This window comes from Macaca nemestrina, chromosome X (assembly GCF_043159975.1).
Source record: "Macaca nemestrina isolate mMacNem1 chromosome X, mMacNem.hap1, whole genome shotgun sequence".
Taxonomy (NCBI): Eukaryota; Metazoa; Chordata; class Mammalia; order Primates; family Cercopithecidae; genus Macaca; species Macaca nemestrina.
Window position 1 is genome coordinate 139,060,853 of NC_092145.1, and position 20,763 is coordinate 139,081,615.

Genomic DNA, 20,763 nt, shown 5'->3' on the forward strand with positions numbered 1-20,763 from the left:
TGGAATTTTAATCTGTATCTAATTTATTCAGGAAATCTGGGCCTATGCAGAAATAAATTTCCCCCAAAATTATATTTACGTTTACAACATGTAAATTAGTCCTGTGTCAGATTACATACTTTTGAATTCCAATTTTACTGAAGCAAAGAGTGCATATAAAATTTTCTTTCCTACATAAAATTTCATTGATTGATGGATTTGAGGATCATAATTAAGCTATTGATGAATTAACTTGTATTCTGTGCCGAGGGAGGGTCATTTATGGCTGTGTCATACTTGACAGGGTGAAAGAAGATCCTCTTTATTGTCCCTTTTATATTCTGCTCCACTATGAAATATTGTGAATCTAGGAATGTAGAGAGCATCATTATTTGTCTTTTTCAGGTTGCCTATGACCTTTAGGTAGTAAGTGATAAATGAAAGCTCAAAGAAAAGAATAGCTAACGAAAAATACCAGTTTGTTGGAATCTCTTGCAAATTGCTTATTAGAAGATAATAATGCATTTCTCAAATACCAAAAAGTCTTTGCTTGACGTATTTCTTACATTCAGGTTCAGTGGTTTCCAAACTTTTTCTGATTGCACACTCTTATTAGTTAAAACACTTCTGTTTTATAGAATAGAAACTTATATACATGTATTACTCTATAGTAATAAATAGATGTTATAAAACATACACAAAAAGAAATTCAAAAGGATGAGAGATAAAACTCAAGGAAAAATTCCAACGTTTTTTCTTCCTGTACCTTAATGGACCCTTGTGTGCCCTACTTCAGAGACTTAGACTGTGACTTTTCCACGAGTAGAATTTGTCCCACTCATATTTGCATTTCCCATTCTTCTACCTGGCACAGTGCCTCATGCAACCCAACACGTTCAAACAGAGTGATGGTTTTCTTTACTTTATATATGAACTACTCCAAAGAGCATTCCCTAACAGGTGACTGTGTAATTATTAGGACAGTCTATTGTATAATATTGTTCATGAAACTTGGCAACCTAAAATTTTACTCTAGTGTCCTCCCCATTTCCCCATCCCTGCAATGACAATGTTGAAGGAGCATAAAAAATGAAAACAAAACAAATAAGTAAACCAGTTGGGTTCTTGAGGAATGAAATCAATGATGGATAATGAGTTCTGTACATATTTCGGAAGGGATCTGTGATCTTGTATAATTGGACAATGATACCCTTGTGGAAACAGTTGTTCCTTCTGCAATACAGCTGTGTAATGAGCCCAGAAGGTTGGGAAAGACTAAATCACAAATGGGAGAGAAGACTGGACATAGTCAGATTTGAGAGACATTCATTCTTGTACAGCTGCAGAGTGCTTTAAGGCTTCCAGGCTAATGATATCAAGTATGTGAAACACTATTCTTGTCACAAAAGGCAATTAACATTTGCATTGAGAACACCTGAATATTTTCTATGAATATGAATTTACTAGCAAGCCATAATGAATAACTTATTTATATGTAAGGTGACAAAATTTTAATGGACTTAATGTCTTTGGAGGTTTTATGATAAGGATGATTAAGTATTCAGGGGTTTATACTATAATTTGAATGTTTGTAATTAAATACTAGCTCTCTTAATTCGTGCTTTTATATAAGTCAATCAGCTATGCCTACCATTATAAAACTGGGTTTGGGGAAGGCAGTTTGTTATATCAGAAAAAAACATAAGATTTTAAAGATTTTAAAAGCTGGCTTTTAGTCCTCCCTCTGTAATCAACTACTTGTTTCATATTTAGGGGTTATTTATTTTCTTTTAGGCAAAGTAACAATACACAAACATTACTATTGGGCAATACTTTCTCTGAGGAAAGAAAAATCTATTTTAGTGAGAAAAAAACCCTTCTCTTAAAAGAACAGCTTGAGTGACTCCACCAGCATTTGCTAAATGTATTTTTAAAGAACATATAAAGCCCATCCTTGTAAGAATGATAATGTGCTTCACTGAAATCAAGTACTTGTGTCTGTCAATTCTTTCCTTACAACACAAAGTCTTGCTCCGTAAAGATGTGACAAAAGAGATAGAGCTAAAGTTTATTCTATACTTCTTTCTCTGAACATGTAATTTCTGCTAAATTATGCAGTTTAATGATAAAAATACATGACAGTGGTTGAATTTTCAGGGCACTATGGTATTTATGACAAGTAGTTCAGATGGCAAAATCTTGGTGTCCTTAGTATTGATTTATTGCCTCAAAGAAGGGAAGGTTCTTTGAAGGACAATCAAAAATATAAATGACAGAGTTTAGGTTTACCCACAGAATTTAAAAAATTTAACCACTAGGAATATGGAGGCCAAAGTGCTAGCTCTCAGGCAGGAATTCATAAAGGATATAGTTTAAAACCAAAGCTAAGAGATGATTATTTTTGAAAATTAATGTGGAGTCACTATATTCCTTAATGAAAAAAAAAAACCCAATTCTCCAGATCACAAAATTTTACTTGACTTAAACAGGGAGAATGACCCAAGACAATCCCATAAATATTAAATGCCAATAAAATGCGTTTTGATGGATTTCCATATACCAGAACCATCATTATATAGATATTTAAAAAAAAACACATTAAAATGGTTAGAGCACAGAGGCAATTGTAAGGCAGATCAATGTGATTTTATTCACAGAAACAAATTCCATTTGTGAGAAAGAAGCACTGATTACTTCTTTTTAGAAAGATATTTACTATCAGGCATACTTAGCAAATTATTTAGCTATCTGAAAAGATCTGATACCAATTGGTCATATTTTTATTTTTAAGTAATTTATATTTTTACAGGTATTCACATTATGCAATACCACACACTGCGGTGACAGGAAGAAAAAAACATTTCAAAATACAGTGTTAAATTATCTGTTCATTGCACAGTATGAAATATCCATTAATTAGCATTAAAATTATTACAGTGTATCTTATCCAACTAAAGGAAATTTCACATCCACTACAGAAGAAAAATAAGCAATATTGATTGAGCCATAGGGGACCCAGTTACATAGTATTAAATAATATCTGAAGCTAGTTAGAAAGACATCCAGACAAAATACTTTTTCAAAAATGAAACCCACAGCCTATAGATTCAAAATATTTTACAGAAAAGAATAGCTCATGCCTGCCCTAAGAGGCAACACCACTTGTGTACAAGTGCCAAGAAATAAGGAGAAAGTTAGGATTTTAGCTGAAGATTCTATAATAAAGCCTGGCATGAGAAATTTTCTTCATTAATGTCACCGAAAGCAGTCTCTGTGTTGCACCTGAATACACTTTATAATAGAATAAACATATTAAGTTTCAAAGCAAATTGTGTATACCTTGCCTTAATAGATTACACTTAATTTAATACAATACAGCACGTCAAGTTTTAAAAATGCAAAATACACTTAATACATAATTTGCTTTCTCTGCTTTGCCTTAAAGAGGCCACCAAAGAGTCCATTAAACAGCCAGAATTTTCTAGTTATTGAAGCTGATCCCTCTCTTTTCCTGGTGTCAGGAGAACACAACTGAGGTGTCACCACACAGAGCCCTTTCCCAGTTAAGACCCTTTCCCCTTCTGTTCTCCCATAGAAACCGCAGTTTTCTGTTACTGTGCTCCATCTTGATTGGCTTTGATCTTATGCTAGTCCCAATGTAGAAAGCTCGCATTCTTCTTAAGAGTGGCCTGCCCCTCTTATATCCCTTTGGGAGGCCCCCAATCCAAAACACTTGATGATCTAAGCTTTATACAAGTCTGTTTTCTGTTATAAACAGCAAGGACGAGGCCATTTTAGTTGCTTGCAAGAGGTTGATGTTGAGTCTGCGCCGTACCGACTCTCTCCGATCTAAATTCTCTAAACATTAGCTTATCAATCTGTGAGTCCAATGGGTTGAGTGCCAACAGAAGTGGATCCGATTTGGCATGGAGAGGTTCTACCAACTCTCGCAGTGTATTAGCCTAATATGATAAAGCAGTGATACAATATGATGAAAGACCTGCGAGTGCCATTATTTCCAAAGCATATTAGTATTTGTATTAGAAATACCATCATGCAATACCCATGAAGAGAAAGTAGAAAAATATGGCTAGAATTGCATATGGTTTTAATACAATGTCTTTCTGTTGGCATGCAAGTCTACTTGGCCATAAATGGGACACTTTTTGCTTTAAACTTGGTTGTTTGGAAATGTTAATCTCCCAAATATACACAATAACACACAGTGCAGAAAAATCTTTTCCCACCACTATACTTGTATATGTATGTCTATAATTTTAATCAGAATACTTTATGTTAAAATGTTCTCCATATACATGTAAAATTACCATTTCTTTTGAGAAAATTAAAATTATTTCTATACGAATCTTTCCTCAAATTCATCCAATCAAGAAGCAGGAAGAAAACCTTTCTAGTCTTCTGACCAGAAGGGTATTTGATTAACCTGATATATATGCTACTATGTCCTAATCAGTGAGACAGTGGAATAGCCTAGCTAGTATTGCTCCGATGAGGAGGCCGCATGCTTAATAATGCAAAATGCCAAGAAATGAAAAGCTAAAACAGAGTGAATATGATGAAAGGGTGACTTTACACCTGAGCATAAGTCACATGCCAAGGAGTTAAGAAACTGGAAGAGACGGATATTTCTGAATGACCTGAGAAACTAACAACAATTTGGATAAAATAAACTGTACTCTCTTTTAGGTCATTTTATTTTGGATCTTGAGGAATCTAATAAATATTGTCAGCAGCAACAAACCAGCAATATTTTAAATCTCTAGCCTAGTGCAGATTTTTATCTGCAACATCCTGTAGTATCTTTTGAGTTATATTGAGAAAAGAAGAAACAAGTTGGGAGAGAGAATAGAGAAAGCATGTTGTCATTATGTCCTCCCTTAGAAAATGGGGAGGGACACATCTTGCCTATAACACTGATATCTAGCAAACAAGATATAGCATAGTTCACAAATCAGCAGAACTAATTTTTGTCTGTAATATTATACTCTTTTTGCAGAAATGGGGGTGGGAACTGAATAATCTTCATATATATATCAAATGAAACAAAACACAATACTTCAGTTTTTAGAATATTATAGTACTGGAATGCTAGCTTTAGCTTCTACCACTTTGTTTCACAAGGTCATGGAATTTCACACAGCAAAATCAGAAGGAATCCAACCTTGGGCACAAGGTCATTTCTAAGTTTAAACTGTTCTTCATTTATCCAAGCAATTCAAACATTTTGTAGTTATTTTGAACACATCCATTGTTTCCCCACAGAGATAAGGTTACGTGAACCTTTTAATTTCTAGTACACATTCCCTTAATGCCCACTTAACTCATACTAAACTGAACTAGAGCCCTGGTAAGTCACAATTGCTGAATTCTATTGCAAGAGACTGGAAACATCTCCTCAGTTTAGCTCCTACAGGATGGTGGAGGGAGAAGTACTATTTCAAAATGGCTACAACTAGTTACCAGTTAGGGTATGTTAGCATAAGAGAAGGTAACTCCCTAGGGCAAGGTATCTCTTCAACTACTAGTGGTAACAGTACCAGTGGTTACTGAATCTCAGCGTGGAGGTGCTTGTTAAACACAGATTTCTGGGCCCTACACCTTGTCTATTGAATCAGAATTTCTGGGTATGGAACTCAGGAATCTGCATTTTAAACAACTAATCCAGGTGATTCTTGTGCCCACTGCAGTTTGAGACCTCTTGCTTTAGGTCAATCACATTGGCTAGGGCTGGTTGGAGTAACACCAATTTTTGCACTGCATATACGAGTAGTTTCTAAGTCAGAAGCCCTGAGTTCAGGGACTTCACATAGAGCATTTTATTTTTAATCCCATCACCAGTCTGACACTGTATGACATAGCTTAAACAATTTCAGGATTTGTGCTGAGGAATCTGATGGAAGTATCTTTGTCTACTGAGATTATGACAAAATGAAAGAGGGCTTGGTAAATTTTAAATAATTTTTTTACAACTATACTTTTTATGTAGTGTTAAATACTGCCTATTTATATTTGAGGCAAACAAATAACTACAAAGGCACTCCTACACTCAACTCCACTATATGTCTTGGCATGTGCATTATGAATCTTAAGTGTAAGTGTACTGGCAAGCCAGGTGGGTCAGAAGCAAGTGCACAAAGGGCTGCTCGTATATGGCTAATCTAGATGAAATCTCCAAAACACAAAAACCTACTTCATGATACTGCCCTTCTATCTTGGACTTCTGAGAATCTCATGTTTATGTATCTTTAACCGTTTACAAGTCCCATTCTGATTCTGAACACTCTTTCCTTTTCTCTCCCTTTAGGTTTTCACTGGGCTTTTTCTTTCTTTGTGGTCAATTCCCAATTACTAGCCTTCTCCTTTGTAGTGGACAACTTCATTTATCCTGACACAAATATTTAAAACAGTCAAACCGATTGCATTGGGAGTTATACCTGATGTAAATGATGGGTTGATGGGTGCTGATGAGTTGATGGGTGCAGCACACCAACATGGCAGAAGTATACATATGTAACAAACCTGCACATTATGCACATGTACCCTAGAACTTAAAGTATAATAATAATTAAAAAAACAAAAACAAAAACAGTCAAACCAGTTAAAATTATACAGACTAATTTTATTCCTCTTTTCTAAAAGAGCAAATGGAAATTGCATGTTTTTTAGAAAAAGGCATGTTGGGCACAGTGGCTCATGCCTGTAATCCCAGCACTTTGGGAGGCCGAGACAGGAGGATCACTTGAGGCCAGCAGTTTGAGACCAGCCTGGGCAACATAGTGAGACCCCATCTCTATGGAAAAAAACAATAGAAGGCAGAAAAAACATAAATTATATAACTCTTGATTATTTTGTTTTCTTTTGGATGATATAAAAATATTCCCTACTGCTGCTGTTAAAATAAACTTCACCAAGCTTTTAGCCAATTACATTTTGAAATGACAGAAATATATCTATGCTACCACAAAGAAAATCAGTAATGCTTCTGTTTGGCATATTATTTAATAAATATTTATTAAGCTTCTACCCATCACTGAAACTTCTAATTGTGAGGCCACCAGCTTAGGTTAAGAAGAAACAGATCTTGTTTCCCTGTTACTATACTGGAGATCTGAACGATGAACCCAGATGTAATGCCATGTTGAATCGTGTAGAATGACTTATTCCAGTGAGATTCCATGTCCATGCAAGTTCCTTGAGACACAGATTGAATTTGCATAGGAAATCTTGAGGAAGATGTTTCTTTTTCTTTTTGCTTTATGAATTTAAACATTCCCCCAAATAAAATTTGACCACCCAAATAATAAGCAGAAATAGAATTCTGGAAACATAAGTTTTTAGAAATATAATCTGGCTTCTATTAGTGACCTGCTAAAAATAGCTGATGATACTTCAATCAAATGCCTGAGGAGGATTAGATTATAGAGGGGATAAGGGTAGAGGTACGAACATCTTCAAGAAAATGATTAAGGCTGAATATAAAACAGGTGAAAAGAAATATTTTCTTTAATGGATGAGAGAGAAGAAAATATTTTAAAATGGAAGTATTTAAGCCAGATGAGCACTTACAAAGATTCCTAATTCTGTTTGAGTACTAAGACAGAACTCGGTTCCATTTTACTCAGTTCCATAATCAGCATGCTTGAGGGCAAATTTAAGGGCAAAGTCAAAGACTACTTGTCTTAAGCTATTTGTGGATAACAAAGGCCATCAATAGCAGATATTCAAGTCTATCAAGAGTGTTTATTTTGAAAAATTTAAGTTTTTCTTTTTCAAAAACAAGGATATCTAACACCATGAAATGATAGTGATAATTACTTTTCTCTATGTAAGTACTGGAGAAAGTGGGCTCATACCTTGGTTCAGAATGTTCAGACCAAGACAGAGACTTGTTAATTGTGGTTTGAGTATTATCTGTACAAATTTTGAGTGCCTATTTTCTCATAAAAGGTTGACTTCAAAAAGACAGGATATTAAAGATTTTGTTTGTTTATTTTTTAATACCATAGGGAGGAGTTGGGAAATATTTTTATTTTATGAATGTGAAGCAAAATTTTCATGATAAAGTATTATTTTTCTTTTTTTTTAATTTTTCTTTTTTTAAAATTTATTATTATTATACTTTAAGTTGTAGGGTACATGTGCATAACGTGCAGGTTTGTTACATATGTATACTTGTGCCATGTTGGTGTGCTGCACCCATCAACTTGTCATTTACATCAGGTATAACTCCCAATGCAATCCCTCCCCCCTCCCCCCTCCCCATGACAGGCCCCTGTGTGTGATGTTCCCCTTCCTGAGTCCAAGTGATCTCATTGTTCAGTTCCCACCTATGAGTGAGAACATGCGGTGTTTGGTTTTCTGTTCTTGTGATAGATTGCTAAGAATATTTTTCTAAATAAAGTGGTAAGTAGTAAAAGATAATATAGTTTGTGCTTATACTTACAGCACCTATGGAGTTCTTTAATTCACAATTCCAGGTAAAATAAAATATTTGATGAACCTAAGCCATAGGCAAAACAGGTAAGAAAATACTGTTTCCAGATAATTTGAGTGTTCCTCTAAATTCCCAAATCACAATTCCATCCTGTGTGTATAAATCACAAGACATGGAGTATTTCCTTATGAAAATAGTATTTCATCTTAATGTACCTACTGTTATATTATGGTCTTAGAGTGCCATTTATGATTTAATTACTTATTCATGAGTCTATCATACATGCTGACTTTCTACAATCTGCATTAAAAACCACTATCTGAAATTAAGGCAGATCTAAAGTACCCTTTAAATGAAGTTTATACAAAACAACTGAAGACATCTTTCACATTTAATAGTTACAAAAGTACTTAACATGTTATTTTAATTTATAACCAGTTTATTTTCAATGAAGTGTCTATAGATATTTCAGGAAAATATACTATGGAATTTTGACACATGATACTGTCATTGCAAATGTCGCCATTCAGATTTTAAAATGGAAAACGGGAATAATTAATTTTTATAGAAATATACTATTCAGTAAAGGTTTAATGGGTGCCTCTGGGTGTACATATATATATATATATATATATATATATATATATATACTATATCAAATGTTAGGAATAAATATACAAAGATGACAGTTTCGCCTCAAAATGATTATGATATAGTTGTATACCTCCTTTCCACTTCTATCTTAAAATTTGATAGTTAAGAATTATCTACTTTATTTGACTTAATATTTGACTCCTCCATCATACTCCATCCATATTTTAAAATATTTCAGGAGATGTGATTTTGAGGTTATTAATAATCACGTTAAACTCCAATGAGACAACTTTAGTAAAAATAACCATTCCTGGGTAAGGTTTTCTTTCAGCAATGTAGGTGGACAGCAAGCTATTGGCAGATTGGGTTGCTTTTGAAATCCATTTTATGATGAATAATGACTTAATTTAAAATAATCTCCTTAAAGTTCTCAGTTCCAGTTGAAATAGCTATAGAGATGACATAGCTGAAGTCTGAGACATGAACCCCCTACAGAAAATAGTAGACTTTTTTTTTTTAAACTCCCAACTCAAATACTTTAGAGATGAACAGTGCAGGTTTTAAATTTATGTGGATTTTCTACCACCACTTTGTATGTTTGTATTAAAAGGATGTAATTAGATCATATTCAGCCTGGATGATAATCAATGTGAAGTAACTCAGTGATGAGAACTGCCAGTCTGGTGAACAAGTGAGTCATTCAACACTTCATTTGTGACTGTATCTGGTCTGCCAAAATGAAAAGGCAAATTGGGATCAACTCTGTCAACATAGCTTTCTTGCTGATTTCCTTTAATAGGTTCTTTTTGAATTTAGTATATATATGTAGTATAGTATATATATACACACACTAAAATAAATGAATATATAGTTATATTTTATAATATGTATAATATACATATTATAATATGATATATTATACATATAATATATTCTGTTATAAATAACAGTTACATAGATCTTTGTGAACTTTTGTCCTACAGGTCTAGTCCATCCTATTCTTACTCTCATACTAAATTCATATACTATCCTCAAAGTACTGCCATCTTGATTTTGGGAGGATTATTGTTATTTTTATTAGAAGAATATAATTCAGTATTTGCTCCAGTACTAATGGGGGGTGCTGACAGCAGAATAAGAAAATAATTGATTCTTATGCTAAAAATCTAAGATATTATTTCCTCCCATACTGTAACATTCTTTATGATTGTAGAAGCCTGAAATAAACTTCTGCTTACTCTTTATAACTGAGCTTGCAATATTATAAAAATGGTAATATTGATTTTCCTCCTTCAATAACTTCTAAATGTTAATGCCTTATTAATAACCTCCTTGGCACACCATTCTGACATTTGGGATCGTTTGCTTATTAACAACTCTGGCAAGAAGGAGCTGCTTTAGGGGCACTGCCAATTGAATTTAAGGACAATGAAAGATACCTTCCTTAGCAAAGCAAGTGCCAAAGAAAGGTAAGAAGAAAATTCAAGAAACATTTGTAAGAATCTAAAATTGTATCTTGACAGTTATTTGTCATTAAGATTTTTTCTTTATGTCAAATTTGTTATAAATCTAATCTCTCACCTTAACCCATGGTATTTTCACATTCTTTTATTTTCTAATCTAAAATAATTACATCATAAACAATTCTCAAAAATCCCCACTGTTAAGTCATCTGCATATTCCAACATTCAAATTATTATATTTTTAGGCATTCAAAACGTATTGTGTACATGACAAGAAGAAAAACATTAATTTGGTAAAAATCACTATAAAATCATGTTTGTAAGAAATATAGCATAGATGTAAACAAATTAGCATTAATGTTCATCTTAACTAAAAACCAAGTAATGAGGTTTCATATTCAGTCTTAGCTGTCTTAGAAATTGTTGGTTATTAAATTTTGGACCAGCAAAGTCATCTTGGATTTGGGATGGAAAGCTATTGAATCTAACAACATATGTGTTTTTTAAAAATACCCTATTATATATTAATTTTCATTTTTCCCTTCTGACAAAATTATATGGCACTGCCCTTTTAAAGAAAGTTCCACTAAAGAGTTAGAGATACGCTGACTCTCAATGTTCTTATGGAAAAATACAAATGACTTTATAGCCATTGCAAAAGGTTCCCAGCTATATCTGTGTTTAACATTTAGTATCACATGTTGAATTTCACACTCACCAGTGTAATTACAGAAAACTAGAATGATACAGGAACTTCATTGCAGTGAGAGTTCCTCTTGCAAAATTCAAATGTTTGAAATGTCAGAAAGTTCTCTGTATCCTACAACATAATTTGTATTCAAATATAGCAATGGATTGCTAACTTTTTGCTAGTACAAAAACAAAAAATTCATTTATGTTAATAAATTTGTTTCCCATCTGTAAACTAATTTACGGCACCTTTATGGTGCTAGCTTATTCACAATATATTTTAAAAATAAGAACAATTCTATGTTTCATTGAAGTCAGAATTTTTTGGAATTCCTATTTAGTATATGTATTTTATTAAGCAAGGACCATGTTGCCTTCTCTAGGGTAAAAAACACAACCATGAAAGTTGAGAAGTCATCCTAAGTCACTTTGAGGAATGTGCAAATCAACGGGTGAATTTGGGATTCCCAACACCACTTAAGACTTTCTACCATCTTATTTGACTGGTGCCATTTTCTGGGAGGGGATGGCAAAAAAATAATAGCAGCTGTAAAGTATTTAGTATCTCCATAACAAATATGATCTTCAAAGAACTCTGTGGAACTTTGACCCTATTTGTGGTACTAATCCGTGTGTGTGTGTGTGTGTGTGTGTGTGTGTGTGTGTAAGTGTGTATACACACAAACACATATATACACATACTAACATTACAAATTTACATATGCAAGAATATATTAAAAACTGGGCTATATGATCTTCTATAGCTAATTCATCAGATCTATCTGGATATGCTATAACTGGATTTGTAGTGATAAATTACATTAGTTCCTCCTTAAGTCCATGTATACTTATGATCAAGGTTCTAAAATAACTTCTCATACTGATTTTATTGGAAGTGCACAACTAATCTAAAAGATACTAATATTAGATTTAGTGACAAATTTAGAAAATCTCAAACTAAAAGTCACATTTTAAGCCCACCATCAAGTGAACATTAAATGTGTGAACTACTATTTAGGAATATTGTCATATAATTTGAAATGAAACATTATTCCTTAGTAATTGACTATACAGAGTACACACCATGAATACAGTACACACAAAACCAGAACCTGACCAAGGAAAATGTCATTTTCTTTCTCCTTATTTTAAAGCTTCAGCACCAGAAAGTTTGTTTTCTCTTTGTGGAAAATCAATAAACACTTTAAAAGCAGAAGCAGGAACTCTTCTTTAACAAAGCAATATACTTTATAAAAGGCCTTGGGAACCAAGGCCTTAGTTTTAGCCACATGAGGAATGGTTTCACATCTTAGTTGTGTGGGCAGATCTGGTCTCCATGGTGATGAAAAAGTCAGCCAGGAAAGTGGAAAGAACTGTGGTACATTGCTCCCAATAGAAACGGCCAAGCTGAAATCAAATGTAGCTTTTGTATTTAGCATGGACAAAGCCTGAAGCTCCAGTGAACTGGTACTTTACCTCAGGTTGTCATGGCAACCTGCTAAGAAGGGTGGGTTACAGATGCCCATATCAACTTATTACTAAGATGTAAAATCAAAAGCCAGAACATATGGGATAAAAGTAATAAGTTATTCACTAGTTCTGAGTTTGGTTTTCTTAAAGAGGAGCTAGGAATTTAATGGAGGTATTGCTGTTTTTGCAAAATATCATATATTCTAATTAGTATTCTTTTTTCAAGGAATCCTAAGAATTAGCACTGAAAAACCTTTACTCTTCAATTTCGTGTTAACATTTTGAAGGCAAACCAATTTAGCATGTTAGCTCAGTAATAATAATTATGGCACTAACATTTCCATTTCACTTTCTACTTTACAAAGTACTTTTATACGCAATATCTTGAAAGAAGATGCAGGAAATGTGAGAATTTCACTAAAGTTCACTTTAGTAGTGAGTTTTTATTTTATTCTACATACTGCATGAGAGATTAGAAGGAAATAGATTAAAGCATTAAATGTTGCATTCTTTAATAGTTCTTTTCAGATCACATGGATTTACTCTTCAGATTTGTAAGAGGTGATTAGAATTAATGTTTCATCATGAGGGAATATACAGAAACACACAATATATCAGATTTGGCATCTGTGAGTAGGAATTGGTAAAATCAGTGTTATCTCTGAATTTTACTCATAAATCTGCTTTTATATCTCTACCAAATGATAGATAAATAGGCAGAAATATTTGGATTGTTTCTATAAAAATGTATAAAGTAGAACTTTGAAGGAAAAATTGAAATAACTTCTGATTAGTCACCATATGAAATAATTTTCAAACTGGTATCCAGACTTAATTCTTGGGAATTATTTTATTTATTTATTTATTTATTTATTTATTTATTTATTTATAGACAGGGTCTTGTTATGTCGCCCAGGCTGGAGTGCAGTGGTGTGATCACAGCTCACAGGAGGCTCAACCTCCCACCCTCAAGTGATCCTCCTACCTCAGCCTCCTGAGTAGCTGGCACTACAAGTGCATGCCATCATACCTGGCTAATTTTTGTATTTTTTGTAGACACGGGGTTTTGCCATGTTGCCCAGGTTAGTCTCCAACTCCTGGGCTCAAGCAATCCTCCTGCCTTGGCCTCCTGAAGTGCCGGGTGTGAGCCACTGTGCCCGGCCAGTTTTTCTTTTTTTAAAAAAATCCTAATATTAAAAATTAGCTATAAAAGGAATCATGTCAAAGCTTAAAATACTAATAAAGGATTTTGACTCAAGTGGTGGACTCGTTTCACTGTTTATACATATCACAGTACATGATTTTTGGACACTGGTTAAAATTGGAAAGTACACTAATTACAATTTCTACTAATAAAAGGTAAAATGTTGTAAATGTGATTGGAAGATCAGAACAACATTTTTGCTTTACTTGATTAACCATATTAATGGTGCTGCCATAATAAAACCTAAAAATTTTAATTCCTTTTATGTAGGTCATATATATATGTATATGTATGTGTGTGTATTTTATATATATAATGTATGTATTATATATATAATGTGTGTATTATATATAGTGAAAAATATTTTAATAAATTTTAATCTGTATTAGAATTATAAGTCTGAGGGGCAATATACAATCAAGAGCATTCACTCTGCTGTCACAATGTCTGTCTGAATCTCAGGTCTGCTATCAAATAGCTGGGAGTCCTGGATTATGCTATTTAAACTCAGTTTCCTCATCTAGAAGATAAGGATAATAGTATTTCCCGTATAGAGTTGTTGTAAGGATTAAATGAATTATATTATGTAAAGACCTTAGAATAGTGCCTGACACATAGTAAGTACTCATTAAAAATGTTAGCTATTATTTGTAATAGATTAATGTGTTCAACAAACCTATAAAATTTAAACAAAATGCATCACACTATAGGTGTTTTGGCTTTACCTTGAGAAAGGCAATTCTACTTTAATATTTTTATCCATGTGTAAAAATATCTTCTTTTTCTATATGAGAAAAGAATAAAAGATTCAGATTTATGGGCATGCCTAGCTTTGCAGATTGCATTTCAAATCCAGACTATGTGGAATATCTTTATAAAAAAGATAAATCACTAAAATGTCTTTGACTTTAACAGAGAGGTATCATCTATAGAAAACATAAAAAGAGTCTTCCTGAGACAGCAGTGAAAGTAAAAGGACAAATACATATAATTCAGTCATTCTATTCAGAATCCCTTGACATCAAACTTAAAATTATTTTATTCAAAGACTGATCAGTTAATGATGTAAACCTGACTGAAATGAGTTGAGATTTGCTTTAGAATGGAAATAGCAAGTTAAAATAGCTTCAGTTTTCACTTCTTCATAATTCATTATATGTTCATTGAATATATTTCACTAAACAACTGAAACATAATAAATAAATTCTGTTAATATACATGAGATTTATTTTCCCTATCAATGGGTGTTTCCCTCTTGCCATTAGATAACCTACTTCACGCATTGACATGGTTTGGCCCATCCGAATCTCATCTTGTAGCACCCATAATTCCCATGAGTTGTGGGAGGGACCCAGTGGGAAATAATTGAATCATGGGGATGGGTCTTTCCTGTGCTGTTCTTGTGACAGTGAATAAGTCTCAAGAGATCTGATAGTTTTAAAAATGGGAGTGTCCCTGTACAAGCTCTCTCTCTTTACCTGACCCCATCCAAGTAAGATGTGACTTGCTCCTCCTTGCCTTCCACCATGATTGTGAAGCTTCCCCAGCTATGTGGAACTGTAAGCACAATTAAAGCTCTTTCTTTTGTAAATTGCCCAGTCTTGGGTATGTCTTTATCAGCAGTGTGAAAATGAACTAATACAGTAAATTGGTACCAATAGAGTGGGGCACTGCTGAAAAGATACCTGAAAATGTGGAAGTGATTTTGAAACTGAGTAATAGGCAGAGGTTGAAACAGTTTGGAGGGCTCAGAAGAGAGGAAAATGTGGGAAAGTTTGGAACTCCCTAGAGACTTGTTGAATGGCTTTGACCAAAATGCTAATAATGATATGGACAATGAAGTCCAGGCTGAGGTGGTCTCAGATGGAGATGAAGAACTTGTGGGGAACTGAAGCAAAGGTGACTCTTGTTATGTTTTAGCAAAGAGACTGGTGGGCGTTTTGCCCCTGCCCTAGAGAATTGTGGAACTTTGAACTTGAGAGATGATTTAGGGCATCTGGTGGAAGAAATTTCTAAGCAGCAAAGCATTCAAGAGGTGACTTGGGTGCTGTTAAAGGCATTCAGTTTTAAAAGGGAAACAGCATAAAAGTTTGGAAAATTTGCAGCCTGATAATGTGATAGAAAAGAAAATCTCATTTTCGGAGGAGAAATTCAAGATGGTGGCATAAATTTGCATAAGTAACAAGGAACTGAATGCTAATCATCAAGACAATGGGGAAAATATCTCCAGGGTATGTCTGATAGTTTTAAAAATGGGAGTGTCCCTTACATCACAGGCCCAGAGGTTTAGGAGGAAAAAATGGTTTTTTTGCAGCAGCCCCTTACATCACAGGCCCAGAGGTTTAGGAGGAAAAAATGGTTTCATGGGCTGGGCCCAGGGTCTCTCTGCTGTTGTGCAGTCTGCGGACTTGGCGCCCTGTGTCCCAGCCACTCCAGCCATAACTAAAAGGGACCAAGATACAGCTTGGGGCATGGCTTCAGAGGGTGAAAGCCCCAAGCCTTGGCAGCTTCCTGTGGTGTTGAGCCTGTGGGTGCACAGAAGTCAAGAATTGAGGTGTGGGAACCTCTGCCTAGATTTCAGATGTGTGGAAATGCCTGGATGTCCAGGCAGAAGTTTGCTGCAGGGATGGGGCTCTCATGGAGAACCTCCTCTGGGGTAGTGCAGAAGGGAAATGTGGGGTCAGAGCACCCACACAGAGTCCCTACTGGGGCACCACCCAGAGGAGCTGTGAGAAGAGGGCCACCATCCTCCAGACCCCAGAATGGTAGATCCACCGACAGCTCGCACAGTTATCCTGGAAAAGCTGCAGACACTCAATGCCAGCCCGTGAAAGCAGCCAAGAGAGGCTGTCCCCTGCAAAGCCACAGTGGTGGAGCTGCCCAAGATCATGGGAACCTACCTCTTGTATCAGTGTGACCTGTATGTGAAACATGCAGTCAAAGGAGATTCTTTTGGAGCTTTAAGATTTTACTGCCCTGCTGGATTTTGGACTTGCATGGGGCCTGTAGCTCCTTTGTTTTGGCCAATTTCTCCCATTTGGAATGGCTGTATTTATCCAATGCCTGTATCCCCCCAGTGTATCTAGGAAGTAACTAACTTGCTTTTGATTTTACAGGCTCATAGGTGGAAGGGACTTGCCTTGTCTCGGATGAGACTTTGGACTGTGGACTTTTGAGTTAATGCTGAAATGAGTTAAGACTTCAGGGGACTGTTGGGAAGGCATGATTGGTTTTGAAATGTGAGGACATGAGATTTGGGCGGGGCCAGGGGTGGAATAATATGTTCTGTGTCCCCACCCAAATCTCATCTTGTAGCTCCCATAATTCCCATGGGTTGTGGGAGGGACCCAGCGGGAGATAACTGAATCATGGGGGTGGGTCTTTCTTGTGCTGGTCTCATAATAGTGAATAAGTCTCACGACATCTGACTGTTTTAAAAATGGGAGTTTCCCTCCACAGGCTCTCTCTCTTTGTCTGCCACCATTCATGTAAAACGTGACTTGCTCCTCCTTGCCTTCCGCCATGACTGTGAGACCTCCCCAGCCATGTGGAACTGTAAGTCCATTAAACCTCTTTTTCTTCCCAGTCTCAGGTATGTCTTTATCGGCCATGTGAAAGCAGACTAATACACATCCATGTGCAAAGTGTTCCAAAGTTTTTTCTTCAAGATGCAAACTTAAAAGAGTCATATTGAAGAGCTGTTTTGTAATAAGTGCCCTCTGCGTTGAATTCTTACTGTCTAATCCAAAATCAACACACATTTGAGCTTGTCATCATGGTAAGCCACGTCACTTCCTAAATATTACAGCGTTCCCTGAATATAGCTTCCTCTCTTTCCATCTCTTTCATGATATGATGTCTAGTCTTTGATCTTATTAAGAACCAGCCCCCTCCTGAATTAATTTCCTTATCCAATTTGGACCCCTCTGACTAGACCCCTCAATTCCCTCTTGGATATGTATTACATGTACTTGTTCCAATATGTGCTTTCTTACTCCTGCCTGGCCACTGGGCATTGCTAGAAAAAACTGTATATGCACACTGATTGTCACCATTCTAAATTTGTGTTTTCTGACTTCAGGCCATTCAGGGCTACTTGGCAGACCTCTTATTAGTGCCTGGTTAGCCCAAATAGTTGAATTAATTCATATTTACTTTTAGAATACGATGTGCATTTAATTATAAATGCTTCCAATTCTTCATTAGGAGAGCTCCAAGTTTCCATTATACTCTTCAAGACCTACTTTCTATCTGTTGGATCTTCCTCTGAGAAGGTAACGTTTTGCCTTCACATTTGTCAAGGGAGGGTATCATATCTCTCATCTGGATTGTTGAAGTAGTTTTCTAACTGGTATCCCTATCACCTGTATTCTCCCACATCAATACATCTATATTGGCCAGAGTGAACTACTGAAGCTCTCTATCATGTTCTCTGGGATACAATCCAAACCTCTAAACATGACATATTAGGACCTTTTAAATTCATTTCTAACATAAATCTTTGTCTCATCTGTACTACCATATTTCTCTAAATTATTCTTTGTTTTTCTACCTGTCCACCTTTGCTGATGCCATTTTTTTTTTTTTTTTACCACCTAGAATGTACCCTCCTTTCCTTTTTATCCTGGTGAAACCTTATTCATCCAGCTTGAATGTCACATCCTCTGTGAGGTCTTGTCTGATTTCACAAGGTAGAGATAATCAAGACCTCTTAAGTGCTTTCATAGAACTTAATGTGTTCATTTCTCAAAACATCTAATATACTGTACTGTTACGTTTTTCTCTCCCATTAAATAATGAATTTATTGATTCTGTAATTAAAAAATTTTTGTTTTTCCAGCACTTAGCAGAGTGGGTACTCAGGACACTGTGCTGCCTCCATAAATATTATTTAAATTAATTAAATCACCAAAATACATCTTAATTCAAAATCTCAGTATTTGCGGGTACAAGCTGAACACTGAATAGACTTCTATTAAACAACTATGTAAAATGCTTTATACCTCACTAGATTTTCAACCGAAGTGAGAAGATCTACTTAAAGTTTTTGGGGTGAACTATGTAGCAGAGGTGGAAATATTAGGAAGCTAAGTCACTGAAGTCAAAGAATGCTATTTCTAGCACTGCTTGCTATGTCAAGGAAGAATGATTTTGACCTTATATGAAGTGATAGTGTAACCACTACTAAAGGGTGTTTTCTTTGAATGACCTACATTGTCAAGATATTAATATGTCATTAATGTTAGGAGTAGATGAGGTAAGACAAAATCTTAGACTCAGGATGAGATTTTAATTATAAATATAACTTATAAATATACTCTCTAAAGGTCCTTCTCTGTTGATAGGAGCAGATTGATGGAACTACTATAAAAAAAAACCTCACCACCCTACTACTTTGGGGAAACGTTGGAAGGGGCTGCAGACAAATTGCTTGATACAAATTTATTGCTATGTGTAAAACTTTGTCCTTTAAACACATTTTAAATGGCTAGGTTTCTGTACCACATGGATCAGGCAAAATAAATACGATTGTGACATAACCATTAGTTACTGTTTTAACATTTTAAAATGCCATGTTACATGTATTATATGTGCATTTCTATAAAATATTGAAAATGTAACAGAAAAAGTCACCAAATTTTGCCCAAATAGTTGAATTAATTCATATTTACTTTTAGAATACAATGTGCATTTAATAATCTTTTTTTGAAAACTGAGTTTAAATTCTAAAAAAGCATTCTCTAAAAGTATCTGATGCCTTATAATATTAGTGGATAAATTAAATGGCTTTTCTAAAAAGTCAATCATTTCATTAGAGACAATGAAAAACTAAGAATTAGTATTCTCCCTCACTCAATCAAGCCTCATGGCTTTTATCATTTAACTGGGTTACAACCACCTGAATTATGAGCTATTGGGGGATAATATAGAACTATATCAGATATTGTCAATTTCAGATAATCTCTGATTTTAGAAATTGTGCAATGAATAGAATAAAAGTTTGGTTAGGTAGATAAATTAATACATCATAATTCTACCTTTTGGAACAAGTCATGATAGAAAACTTAGGGGCAGGTGGGTGCAGTGGCTCATGTCTGCAATCTTAACACTTTGGGAGGCCAAGGTGGGAGGATCACTTGAGGTCAGGAGTTCAAGACCAGCTTGGCCAACATGGTGAAACCCCATCTCTACTAAAAATACAAAAATTAGCCGGAAATCGCTTGAACCCGGGAGGTGGAGGTTGCAGTGAGCTGTGATCGTGCCACTGCACTCCAGCCTAGGCAACAGAGTGAAACTCCATCTCAAAAAAAGAAGAACAAAAAAACAAACTTAGAGGCAGCCTATTTCTTTTTATATTAGAAAAAGATAGCAGTTTGTGCCCATTCTTTATCCATAGGAATTATGATTTTATAGGCAAAATTCTCATCATTTTAAACACTAAACTCAATTGCAAGTACAATAAATGGTTCTTGAGAGTTTAGGCATTGTTCACATATATGACCAGTCCAGTTTATGATTGTTTTTATTATTCACCTTTGGGATGATAGCTACGCCCTGCTTAGCAGACTTTTGCTGATTGTCAAGTAAAACAAACTAAATTATGTCTTTTTCCTTTGTTTTCTTTCTTTCTTTAAAATTTAAGACAAAAAGTAAAATAGAATATCTCTGCATTTTGTGAAAATTGCTTATCAACTGATTTAGGGCTCCTGATTAATATCAATCATCTTAATATATGAAAAAGGTAGTTCTAAATATCAGTAACGCATAGGATTTCCATACACACTTAAGAAATTGAAGCCTGATTTTATGCCACCAGTGGAAATATTATTGATGTTTAAACAGTGAATCATTTGTGTAATTTGGCTGTCTCAAACTCTAAAAACATGAAAGTAATTTTTAAATTCACT

General features: G+C 34.8%; 1 protein-coding gene across 8 annotated transcripts in view; it reads right to left on the reverse strand.

Moving 5' to 3' along the window:
- LOC105478211 (connector enhancer of kinase suppressor of Ras 2) overlaps positions 1–20,763 on the reverse strand; it is a 288,198-nt gene that overhangs the window by 9,198 nt on the left and 258,237 nt on the right. For 4 of the 8 annotated variants that reach the window (XM_071088812.1, XM_071088814.1, XM_071088811.1 and 1 more), the window contains one exon: positions 2,755–3,941. The exons of the other annotated variants lie outside the window; for them this stretch is intronic. In XM_071088812.1, the coding sequence (XP_070944913.1) occupies positions 3,937–3,941 (5 nt within the window). In that variant the 3' untranslated portion in view covers positions 2,755–3,936. Of the gene's footprint in view, positions 1–2,754; positions 3,942–20,763 lie in introns of those variants that run through there. 8 annotated transcript variants of the gene reach the window in all.